The sequence below is a fragment of the Galleria mellonella genome, unplaced genomic scaffold, assembly GCF_026898425.1.
Source record: "Galleria mellonella isolate WM207_F2 unplaced genomic scaffold, CSIRO_AGI_GalMel_v1 utg103, whole genome shotgun sequence".
In the NCBI taxonomy this organism is placed as follows: domain Eukaryota; kingdom Metazoa; phylum Arthropoda; class Insecta; order Lepidoptera; family Pyralidae; genus Galleria; species Galleria mellonella.
In genome coordinates, this window is record NW_026441966.1 from 623,223 (window position 1) to 635,462 (window position 12,240).

General features: G+C 49.3%; 1 protein-coding gene across 1 annotated transcript in view; it reads right to left on the reverse strand.

The window, feature by feature from the left end:
- LOC113510224 (intermembrane lipid transfer protein Vps13D) overlaps nt 1-12,240 on the reverse strand; it is a 53,493-nt gene that overhangs the window by 9,920 nt on the left and 31,333 nt on the right. Inside the window, exons 45-62 of the mRNA XM_052897190.1 lie at nt 11,779-11,966; nt 11,558-11,656; nt 11,205-11,440; nt 10,964-11,126; nt 10,742-10,878; nt 9,575-9,830; nt 9,230-9,434; nt 7,920-8,166; nt 6,126-6,342; nt 5,657-5,845; nt 5,364-5,573; nt 4,976-5,254; nt 4,333-4,556; nt 3,979-4,123; nt 2,914-3,206; nt 1,721-1,816; nt 684-798; nt 391-580 (exon numbers count right to left, since the gene is read on the reverse strand). Of these exons, the coding sequence (XP_052753150.1) occupies nt 391-580; nt 684-798; nt 1,721-1,816; nt 2,914-3,206; nt 3,979-4,123; nt 4,333-4,556; nt 4,976-5,254; nt 5,364-5,573; nt 5,657-5,845; nt 6,126-6,342; nt 7,920-8,166; nt 9,230-9,434; nt 9,575-9,830; nt 10,742-10,878; nt 10,964-11,126; nt 11,205-11,440; nt 11,558-11,656; nt 11,779-11,966 (3,489 nt within the window). The remainder of the gene's footprint in view (nt 1-390; nt 581-683; nt 799-1,720; nt 1,817-2,913; nt 3,207-3,978; nt 4,124-4,332; nt 4,557-4,975; nt 5,255-5,363; nt 5,574-5,656; nt 5,846-6,125; nt 6,343-7,919; nt 8,167-9,229; nt 9,435-9,574; nt 9,831-10,741; nt 10,879-10,963; nt 11,127-11,204; nt 11,441-11,557; nt 11,657-11,778; nt 11,967-12,240) is intronic.

The window sequence follows — 12,240 nt, forward strand, 5'->3', positions numbered from 1 at the left end:
GACAGTGAGGTAGAAGTGGCAACGAAATCGTTACGGCTTGGTGTTCATGCGTCTCACTCACACATTTAGCATGTATCTACAACTGCTACCATCTTTAATCTATTCTTAATCTGGCGTTGCATTTCCGACCATCCCACCAACTGCCTTTACACAGTGCATTTTTTATTATATTTAGTAAATTTTCAAAAAGTTAAGTGAATATCGTTACATCTAACGGGTCACTCGTGTGAGTGAGTGTACCTCAAGGATGTATTCTTGGTCCATTCCTGTTTTTAGTTTGTATGAATGATCTCGTTGTTGCAGTGCAGTGCAGTGCAGTGCAGTGCAGTGCAGTGCAGTGCAGTGCAGTGCAGTGCAGTGCAGTGCAGTGCAGTGCAGTGCGGTACGTACCGGGCGTGAGCGCCATGAGGCCGGCGTGCGCGCCGGCGGGCTGCAGGCAGAGGTTGGAGTGCACGCAGGCCATGCGGCCGTCGGCCGTGAGCCGCCAGCGCTGCGTGGAGGCGCGGCGCGGGTCGGCGCGGCGCAGCTGCAGCGCCGCCGCCACGCCCGGCCGCGGCGCCGGCTCGCTGATGTCCAGCACCTGCGCAGCCCACGCCGTGCACATTACCACGTAACACGTCGCGCGCTACACCGCACACGCGGCTCCACTACCAGTTGTGTGGATCTTATACTAGTCACGTTACCATGGCGTGTGGCGAGAGCGCCTCCTCGTCGGTGAGCAGCGCGTCGGTGGGCTGCGGCGGCGAGCTGCCCTCGTGGATCAGCTGGTCGTTGGGGCCGCGTCGCCACAGCTGGCACCTGTACCGCGACAACAACGCGGTTACGTTATAACCCAGTACAGATCACTTGGTAAAAGAAGGGGAATCGTTTAAAATACAATTACCATTTGGTTGAATGCGACAATACCAGAGGTAGATGGTGGACCACGATCGCACTTATCGATATGCAATATGAAAAACAAAGTACCCCGTATTTATAGTGTGACCTTGTCGCTAAGCCCCCGTACTTGTGAACTGGCGGTCTTTATATATTCCCATACTTTTGTTACAGGCTGTACCGCATGTCATTCAGCACAAAACCATGACTTCAGAGAACGAATAATAAGTATTGGATTTACCCAATCTCGTCCCGCCGTGTAAGAATACGTGTAATATAATTTCAAATCTCATCTAACGAACAATTTCGTAATGTATAATATATGTATATAATTTTCTATTTGGGTGTAAATCCGCATTCAAAGTCGGGCAGCTCGAATTGTTGACGATCGGCGTCTTACTGTCCGGCTCGACCCACTGGAACTGCGTAGAGATGTTGCATCTCTGTGCATTTTCTACCGAATTTATCATGGGGAGTGCTCTGAAGAATTGTTCGGATTGATACCTGCTGCAGATTTTCACCATCGTACAACCCGCCATAAACTAAAATTTCATCCCAACCACCTGGACAAGTGGCGATCCTCCACCGTGCGTTTTTCAAGGCACTTTCTCCCACGCACACCCACACTTCCAGCAGCAGTATTTCCGAACCGATACGACAACATAACCTTCAAGAAAAGAGCATATTCCCTTTTAAAGGCCGGCAGCACACCTGCAATGCCGTAGGTGTTGTGGGTGACCATGGGCGGCGGTAGTCACTTACCATCAGGTGAGCCGCATGCTCGTTTGCCCCCTGTGTTGTAAAAAAAAAATCTTTAGTAATACTTACTAGTAACATGACATACCTGTCGCCGTATCTCTTCCTGCCGAGCACCACTTTCGTAGTGCCGAGCGGCACTTCCAGTACGAGCACGCCGTCATCTGACGTCGACTCACTGCCTCTGTGGTGTTTACTATTATTATTATCTTGTATATAAACTGAATTTCGGAAACGACTTCAACGATTTTCATGAAATTTAGTATACATGGTTTCGGAGGCGATTTATTAATCTAGCTAGGTTTCATTTTTAGAAAATGTCATTTATCCGTGTTTTAGGCAATGGAAAACTGCTATAACATCATTATAATACGAAGGTAAATTTCGCCATAATGTACAACGTTATAATAGTTCAAATGGGAAATTGGCAGGTTCCGAAACCAGATGATTAAAATCTCTTTTTTTTTTTTTCAAGTTCCTTCTTTTGTAAACAAAACTATTATTGGGAGCCCTTTATCAACAAGTATCTAAGTACATTTTCTAAAAGAAAAAAAAAAAACAATTTATCCCATTGGCGATGTTTCGGTACAAAGATAAAGATCAAATCATTAATATCTCTTTATCGACTCGCAATTAACTGCTTTACCGACATAATAACACTAAAGCCACTTAACAATAGATGGCGTTGTTAAGCAATACTAAGATAGTGTTTAGTAATTGACAATAGATGGCGGATTTTAACAAAGAAAACCGAGCGAACCTTAGTCATCTAGGTACTTACTCATCATTAAATTTTATTACTTACTTACGTCATATTAATTAATTTATAAGCGATTTACTGATATAAAAATATTTCCAGTTATTTTTCCGATTGTTTACATTACGTGTTACGTAAATGTGTTAAAATTGTATTATTTAATCGAATAAAGCTATCTTTACACATTTCTATAATGATTGCTAATCAAAACGACACTGAAGCGTTATCAAGTAAATCTGGGGGCCCTACCATGAAATGAAATTCCGAAGTTTCGGATTCAATTTCGTGTTTTCGTTCACACCTAAATCGGCCCAGCAAATCGAGTTTTTTTGTTCGTCATAAATCCTACCATAAAAGTTTAAAGGAATAATATTTTAATATTTTTAAACAGTCAATATTATGTAATTTTAACATCAAAATTGTGTTTCGTTCGGCTTCAAAACTTCGGATACATTTCATGGTAGGCCCTCTGAACATATTTGGGATTGATATTTCTTGTATATATCCCGTGTAGGGTGCAGCACCTGGCGCGCGCGGCGGCGGTGGCGGCGGCGGCCGCGAAGGCGACGTAGACGAAGTTCTGGTAGAGCAGCGTGTGCGCGGAGGGCAGCGCGGTGAGGTGCAGCAGCAGGCGCGGGCCGCCGGGCGCGCGCAGCCACAGCGCGGCCGCCGCCTCGGGCTCCGGCGCCGCCCAGCGCGCGCTCGCGTGCGCGCCCACCACGCTCTCCTCCGCGCTGCCAGCCTGCGCACGCGCACCGCACGCTACACACTGCACGCCGCACACTGCACGCGGCCCCTGCCAGCCACTACTCCTCACCTGGCCCACCACTCTCATCTAACATGTCTCACTGGGCGCCGCCCAGCGCGCGCTACCATTCCATTATCAGTCCTTAAAGCCCTCCTTTCTAATATCGTTAGGGGGAACAGAGATTATTAGTAGTGAGATCTGAAAGACCCACTACTAGAAATATATCCTAACAGGTCGCCTCAGGAGGAAAGAGATTGTTAATAATGGAGACTGAGAATCCCATTGCTAGCAATATACTAAACCAGGTCGACCTTATCGCGGTTCTCCCTAGAAACGTATCATGGTTAATTCCTGATGAATTCATCATGATGGGCTGACTGACCTGTTTTCATTCTCATCTATCACCTTTCACTGATGCTCCGCCAACGTATCCCGTTAGAGCAGGCGAGGTAACCATACCATTTTCACCCATCAAAAAAAAAAACAGGTCGCCCTCCACGCGGTTCCCCCTGGAAACCATCGCAGTAAATTTTTGATGATTTCATCACGATGGGCCAATTGACCTGCCTTTTAATCCTCATCAATCATCCCTCACTGGTGCCCCATCAGTGTATACTAATAGCGCAGACAGGGTTACCATTCCATTTTCATTCATTAAAAAGATATCTCGTTAATATATAAACCAAACTTCAATTTTATTCTAATACAACTTCATTGTTAATTGAAATACTATATACCGTATTATAATCAGCATCTGGTATAATGTAACGACTATATATAAACAATTATCTCACAAATAAATATATATATAGCGCGATGCGGCACTAGTACGCGCACGCACCTGGTGGAACATGATGGAGACGGGGGAGTAGTTGTCGATGCGCAGCGGCGGCGGCGCGCTGTCCGCGTCCGTCAGCACCACGAACATGCTGGCGCCCTGGCTCACCACCTCCACGCGCACCATCTCGTACGAGCCGCCGCTCTCCCTGCGCCACAACATGTTCACATACGATATTGTACACATTCATAAATTGAATAGGTTTACTACACGTTTAGACTATATTCTAAATTTACAATGATCCGGTCCGAAGGATTACTTTATGAATAATCAAGGCGCAGCCCAATTCTATGAGCTATATGTACAAGCTAGTAGCATAAAACTCATACTGTACTGTGTCCTCAAACAACAACCTACCTGCAAGCAATGTGCAAGGAACGAGGAGCGTCTATCCGGAAGCCGCCGGACCAGGCGGTGAGCGGGCGCGGCTGCGTGTCGGCGGAGCCGGCGGTGGCGGTGGCGGCGGGCGGCGCCAGCACCCGCACGCACAGCAGCCGCTCGCGGTCGGCGCGCGCCCAGTGCCACGGCAGGTAGCAGCCCGCCACCGCGCTCACGTGCGTCGCCATCGCGCCCGGGTCCCACTGCGCCACGTACATATACAGTACACATCTACTCTTATGTAAGAGAAAAACTTAAATATACTTCATAAAAAGCCATTTGATAAACGTAGTAATAATGGGTGAACATCTATGGTGTTATGTTCACGGTACTGCTCATGTCTATAGGCGACGGTTACCACTTTCTATCTATCAAGTGGACCGTCACCTTGTTTGCCATTCTAAGTTGTAATAATAAAAAAAAACTTTCTGGTTTGAGAGAAGAGACTGAATTGAATTGAACTTTGTTCTTTCAGACGTTTTTTACGACATCCTGAAGTTGAAATGGAAATGTTAACGTGAAATTCTAAATTATTCACTTCGATATCGTCTTTACAGTTTTAAACTTGTAATCAATCTTTCTAGTACATAACATATAAAATGTATTAAAGCGGCAGTCATACGAGGGTGGTGGCGGTGCACTTCTGCGCGAACTGCAGGTGATGCGAGGTGTTGTTGTGCAGCTGGTAGCGCGGCGTGAGCGTCACGATGTTGGTGTGGCGGTAGCGGCCGCGGCCCGCGCGCACGCGCACGCCTATCGCGTACTCGCGCTCCTCCCCCGCCCCCGCCCCACCCCCGCCACCGCCGCCCCCGTCCGCGCCCGCGCCGACAGCCGTGCCGCCGCCGCGCGCCGTCAGCCGCTTCACCGCCACGCCGGGGCCCAGCCCGAACGGTGAGCACCACTACAACGTAAACAGTACTGAACATCGGCACAAGTTTAACGGATAGAGTAGTTCAAGTCTAAAATGATGAATAAAGTAAGGAGCCGCACGCCAGTGCACGGGCACGTACCTCGGGGCTGGCGGCGCGCGCGCGGCCGAGGCGCGCGGCCAGCGTGGGCCCGCCGTCCGCGTCCGCGAACGAGAACATGAGCGGCGCCACCATGCGCGCCACCTCGTGCTCCTCGAACTGGCCCGCCGCCTCCTGCGCCGCGCCCTCCGCGCGGAACACCAGCGGCAGCCCCGTGCGGTTCACCAGCCAGTACGCCGCCGCCACCGACACCTGCGCACACGCACGCTACAGTACACGCCCGCCCGCCCGCACGCCCGCACGCCCGCCCGCAGTACTATGTACAGAGCAGGAACCTTGATGCCGTCGGTGCTGGTGTGCGACACCCTGCCGTTGAGGTAGAGGCGGCGCGCGCGCGAGTCCCGCAGCTTGACGCGCGCGCTGAACGAGCCGCCCGCGCCGTCGCCGCCGCCCACCACCAGCGGCGACGACCACCCGAACCCCTCCAGCTTCACGCTCAGCTCCACGCCCTCCTCCACGTTCACCTTATAAAACAAAAACGAAGTTCATTATTTTCAAAACGTTATGAAAGTCAGCTTTTAAAAACTAACATTTAGAAAATACGTATTTGTTTCATACGGTCTTTATTCGAATCAACAGTTTTCCAATTTGGAAAAAGATGGCTAGACAACATTAAATAATCACATTATAATGTATTAATTAAGGTGGGAGCCTTAGACTGCAATAGTTATATACAATATCACGAATAAAACAAAAATAATCCCCATCTTAATCAGTAAACTGAAACCAATAAAAATTCCAAACCTCGTGGAAAGGCCTGGTGCCACCAGGCGGCAGTGCGCCCTCGACGTACGTGGAGTTGCTCGTCGAGCCGCTTGCCGCGCTGCTCACCGCGCGGTACTGCAACTCCAGTGGCAGCAAGTTCTCTAGCCGTAGCGCCGGCACTAGGGTCAGCGTGTGCCCCGCGACGGGGGACCCGCGGTCCGGGGGGAAACGCTCGCGGACTATTGAACAGCAGAATCTGTGCACCGTACCACAATTAAGATAGCGACATCAGCGATATATTATTATTTAATACAATAAGAACAGAAAACTTTAAACGATAAGGTCCCAAGTGAGAGCCCTGTGGTACACCTGGAATAATTTCATTAGATGAAGTAAAAACAGTTTTAGGATTAATACATTTATTTTAACATATCACATAGTAAGCCATAACATTCTGAATACCCTCTTGACAATTTTAATAACACTATAATCAATAATTATGTATATAAATTAGGACAATAATAAATTTAAACCTTTGTAATTCTAATTAGGCAATTATAACGTTAATATTTTTGAATAACCTAGTTACTAAGTTTTAATTCTATAAATGACATCTAATAAGTAAAATAACTAATGAATTTTAAGTTTAATAAATTATAACGATACTTTCTAATTATAAATAAAATTGAATATTCTATACTTAGTAAAACTACACAAGGACCGATGTGTTCCCTTCTGTTTCTGTCGAGCGACTGAACCGCCTTTTGCTCGTTGTCTAATACTTGCTTTCCGCTTCCGGCGTGGCGGAAGTTGTAGTGGGGAGAAATTAATCAATTTCTTGATTGTTTTTTAAACGACGATAACAGAAGTAAACTAACTTCTCAAAATTATGCATTGTGTTCAATAGTGCGGTTGTTCTTGTTTAATTTTATCAAAGGCTTTACTAAAATCTGTAACATGGCCTTGACAGTCCATCGTGCTAGGGACGACTAGTAAAGTCTACCCTTCTTATTCATAAAAATAAACTTTCTATAAACCTATTTCAACTATTTACAATCATTTGTCACTCTCTTTCAAATTAGAAATTTAGCTGAAAATAGACAGAACAGTTCAAATGCTAAAACAGGTTTGATGAATAAAACGGTATGAATACGAACAATGTGGACCTAAGAGGCCAACACAGTGTACTTCCGGAGGCTAAGAAATGAAAATACCGAATCGGATTACAAACTTATGTACTCGGATGTATATCGATACTTAAACGATCGTTTTTTCTGACCGTAATTGGTGTTGGCCGCAGATGACCTTAACAACTTCACCGAACGCGTGTGTGCAGGGGTGAGTGCTGATGACACTCCAAGTCCGCGAGAGGGGAGCGACAGAGGTGTCGGCTCTTTCTAATTGACTGCGGCGTGCGCCCGAGGGCGCCTAAGTGGCTCGAAACCTCGGCTCGGGCCGTCACACTTCAGCCCCCCTCAAGGGACGGTGGATCGGTGAACCGAATGGGGGAAACGAGGAGACGCCGCGGACGGAGCACTTTCAGGCGTAAAACGAATGTTCCGCGAACGCGAGCCGGGTGTGGCACTTAAACGAACCAAAAACTATTTATAATGGAGCACTGATGATAGCGAGACGTAGATTTGTAGCAGCGCCATCTAGTTATATTTTTGCAAAACAATTTTGTTGTAAAATTTCTTTATAGGACGAAAACACAGAACGGGACATATTTACTCTTACAATTTTTTTAGAACCTAAACAAACATAATAATGCCATTTCGCCAGCGTTGTTTTGCCGACTGTGTATAAGTTTGCGAATGATTTAAGCAGACAGACCTGTAGACGTGGTCAGGCGGCGCGCGGCACTCGTAGTGCAGTAGCGCGCGGTGTCCGGCGGCGGCGCGCCAGTCGATGGGCGCGGGCAGGGCGGGGCCGGCGGGCAGGGCGGGGCCGGCGGGGCCGGCGGGCGGCGGCAGCGGCCGCGTCCACAGCGCGCCGGGCGCGGCCGCCAGCGGCGCCGCCCACGCCTCGCCCGCCGCCACCTGCGCCGCCCGCGCGCCGCCCACGCCGCTCCACTGCGCTGCTGACACAACCACACCCTCATTCAATTATACACTTCAACTAATCCTAATTTGAGACATTGTCACGACACGAAGTCACATCTTTTACTGACTCGTTTCAATACAACTTGATGAAAACGTAACTAAATTTCACTAAAATTGCAATAAGAATACTTTCTAAATACGATTAGAAACAAATCGATATATTCAATTTTTCAGATGGGAATAAACCATTGAACTCGCTACACTGTTACTGTTACCGTAACCGACACCTCTGACGATTCAAAAATTTTTGTTTACTCTATTAAAACATTAAAATAACATACATTAATAATCCATTTCCCTTTGGATTTGCTGTAGGAGAATTTTTGTAGTTACGTTCGCCTTCGTACATTTGCTTTCCACTATTATATAAAATATAAATAAATAATATTCTTAATAATTCTAAGTAGATCTAAAACGAAAAGGACGGCGGTTACCACAGTGGAGGTGCATAGGACGGAGGGAGCGGAAGATAGTGTGGGCGGGGGTGGGGCGGGCGCGGGGGCGGGGGGTAGCCGGCAGCAGGGGCGGGCGCAGGGCGCGCTGCAGCGCCGCGCCGCGCGAGCGCACCTCCCGCACCTCGTACGCCAGCGAGGGCGCCGCGCCTGCACGCCAACCGCTCACACTTGGAATGATTTTGAATCATTCTTCCCAATGTAATTAATAAAAACTCACTACGACATAAACAAAATAATTTAACCTTTAAAACGGTTTGCATTATGTTCTATGGACAATGTACTAAGCGTTTATACCAGGTGATTTAGCATGAAATAAAATTCCGAATTTTCGGACTTAATTTCGAGTTTTTGTTCGTACCGAAATCGACCCTGCAAATGGAGCTTAACATTTCGTTTGTCATAAATCCTACCATAAAAGTTCAAAGGAACGATATTTTAGCATTTTTAATATTTTTAAACGGTACGTATTATGTAATTTTAGCATAAAATTTTTGTTTCGTTCGGATCCGAAATTTCGGAAAACATTTCATGGTAGGCCCTCAGTGTGGTCACCACCATCCCTGTTCACTAACTACGCCGTACTGACCAGAGTGGTGCGCGAGACGCGCGAGGGTGGCGCCGACGCCGACGGTGGCGGTGGCGACGGCGGGGGCAGGCGCCAGGTCGGCGCGGACCTCGACGGCGTGCGGCAGGCGGTTGACGAGCAGCAGCGCCGACCGCACCGTCACCAGCTTGCGCGCCGAGCCCTCCAGCGACACCTCGAACACTATACGCGCCTCTGCGCCAGTTTGCTACACAACACAATTCATAATATAGCATTTTCTTTTAAAACTATCACTAGTAAGTAGTAATAACAAACTAGTTTAAAACTGCAACATTCATTAAAGAATTATGATAAGTGTATTCGATCAAAGTAGGCGAGTGTATGTACCGTGTGCGTGAGATTCCTGAAGAAGACGCCGACCCTGTCCACGCAGACGGGGTCGGGCGGGGTCCAGCCGTCGAGGCGCAGCGCGAGCTGGTGCAGCGCGGCGGGCCCGGCGGGGCCCCTCCAGCCCGGGCCCTGCCCCTGCCCCTGAGTGCGGCCCCGTGCACGCCGCGTGCCGAACGAGAACGGCTCGGTGTCGCCCGCGCGCACGCACACCCACGAGTCGTCCGGACCAGACCTCGCAGTCGGCTCCTGCAGCCTGTCCGCACGCCACATACCGCACGCGTATTACAAAGTACACGATCAAAGATAAACTACTAAATATAATGCACCTCTTTCGAGGATAAAGCAGACTTTATGCAAATCAACAACAACCTATATGTCCTGCATGTATTTTTTTATACAATTTAGAATGGCAAACAAGCTGACGGCCCACCTGATGGAAAGTGGTAACCGTCGACTATAGACATGAGCAGTACCATGGACATAACAGAGTATACTGTTTCGCCCATGATACCCTCCATGCGTTGCCCTTTCTGAGTGTGTTCTCACGTGTTATTCCTCTGTACCCCGTAAATTCACGCCATATCCCACTCTTCAAACCGAAACAAAGCCATGCAAACACAACTGCTTCACGCTAGAAACACAAATGGGACAGAGGTACCCAAGCAATCGACTTTTGTATATTTTTTAGGGACTATTGCATAAATTGCTTCAAAAAAGAATTCAATATGTTCAAAACCAGCAACTACAACATGTCGGTACAGCAGGTTGGCCTATCTACGACACGGGTAATTTACCAGAGGGAGATTTTGTACAAAAGTCGTTTGCTTGGGCATCTCTGTACCATTCGTATTTCTACCGTAAAGCAGTTATGTTTATATGGCTGTTGTTCAGTTTGAAGGGTGGGATATGACAGTGAATATACACGGTACAAAAGAATAACACCTGAGTCCTCAGGAATGGCAACGCATCAGGAGTATCATGGGCGAAACAGTATACTCTGTTATGTCCATGGTACTGTTCACATCTATAGGTGGCAGTTACCACTTTCCATCAGGTGGGCCGTCAACTTGTTTGCCATTCTAAGTTTCATAAAAAGAACGTAGGCATAGGGCAGGAGTAGTTTTGTAGTATTGCCCGGCATACCGAGTCGTGGTGAGTACGTACAGGTGCGAGGTGGTGAGCACGGTGGTGAACCAGAGGCGGTGGCCGGTGTGGTTGCGCAGCGCGTACGGCACGAACGGCGAGCGGCGCCGGTGGCCCGCCGGGCTGCCCTTCGGCGACTGGTCCGCGCCTGCCGCCGCCTGCGCGTGCGCATACCAACACATTACACTCGCCACACAGCCAGTCGAGCGAAGCGTGACTCTCTATGTAGTGTATATAGGTCACCTGCGGCGCGTAGTAGTCAGCGGTCCAGTTGGCGCGCACCAGCTGCCAGAGGTCGATGAGCGCGGACGTCACGTTCATGTTGAGCGTCTCCGGCGACAGCACCGCCACCTCCACGCGCGGCAGCAGCTTGCTCGTCAGCTTGTACTCCCACGTCGTCTCGAATCTATGCACAGCGTTAACATTGCTTGACGGAATTTGTTTAGGACCGACAATTTGATTACATGAACTATGGTACACTGACCTCCAGGGCTCTATGACGGGCTCCCAGCCCGAGAGCGGGCGATTGTAGTAGTCGGCGCTGAGTACGGCCGCTAGCCGCCCGCCCCCGGCCCCGGCACCCGCCCCCGCCCCCGCCCCCGCCCCGGCCGCCTCGCCCGGGCTCGTACTGCTCGCCCACGTCGAGTCGGGCGGCGGCGGGCCCGCCGGGGTACATACCAGAAGTGGATCCTCCAGAGTGTCTTCTACTTTGCGGAGATCCTATTGGAGGACATCGATGCAGATGTTAGATGCATACATATAATAATGTACACCGCATTATCGTACTTAACATATACATTTTGCATACATATCTTATCTTAGTGTATGTGGACGAACCTGTTCGACCTGCAGCTCCGAGAGCGAAACCTCCAGCAGCGGCACGTCGGAGTCGAGGCAGTCGTCGATCACGCACAGCGTGATGCACTCCGCGCTCACCTGTACAGCCACACGTGCCGTAAATAATTTAGCCCAATATTTATTAACGCTCAAACTCAAGCCAGAATAAAATATGATACAGTACACCAGCGGCAATAGTGTGGCGATATAGGACAACGGACCTGCACGGCGCGCAGCGGCCAGACGGCGGAGGGCGGCGGCGCGGGCGGCGCGGGCGGCGGCGGCGGCGGCGGCGGCGGCGGCGGCGCCCAGCGCGGCCGCACGGCCCACGCGGCGCCCACGCCCACGCCCGCACGCATGTGCACGCTGTTCGCCGGGGCCGCTTCCTTCTCCTCTGCCACTGTCTTGCCTAAGTACCAAGTTTCCCTTTGTTTAATATTAACAAATCCTTGTAACTTAATAATATATATTAATTTTAAGCAGTTATCAATCGATGCTCTATTCAAGCAAGGCGCGTATCCACCTTGCGCCATCATCATCGTTATCACCTTATCTACTGCTGGATATAGGCCTCCCTGAATACCTTTCAACCAACGCAGTCCTCTGCCTTTCGCATCCATTTTCTTCCTACTGTCTTGCGATGATCGTCAGTCCATCTGATGAAAAGTCGGCTTACGGGGCGT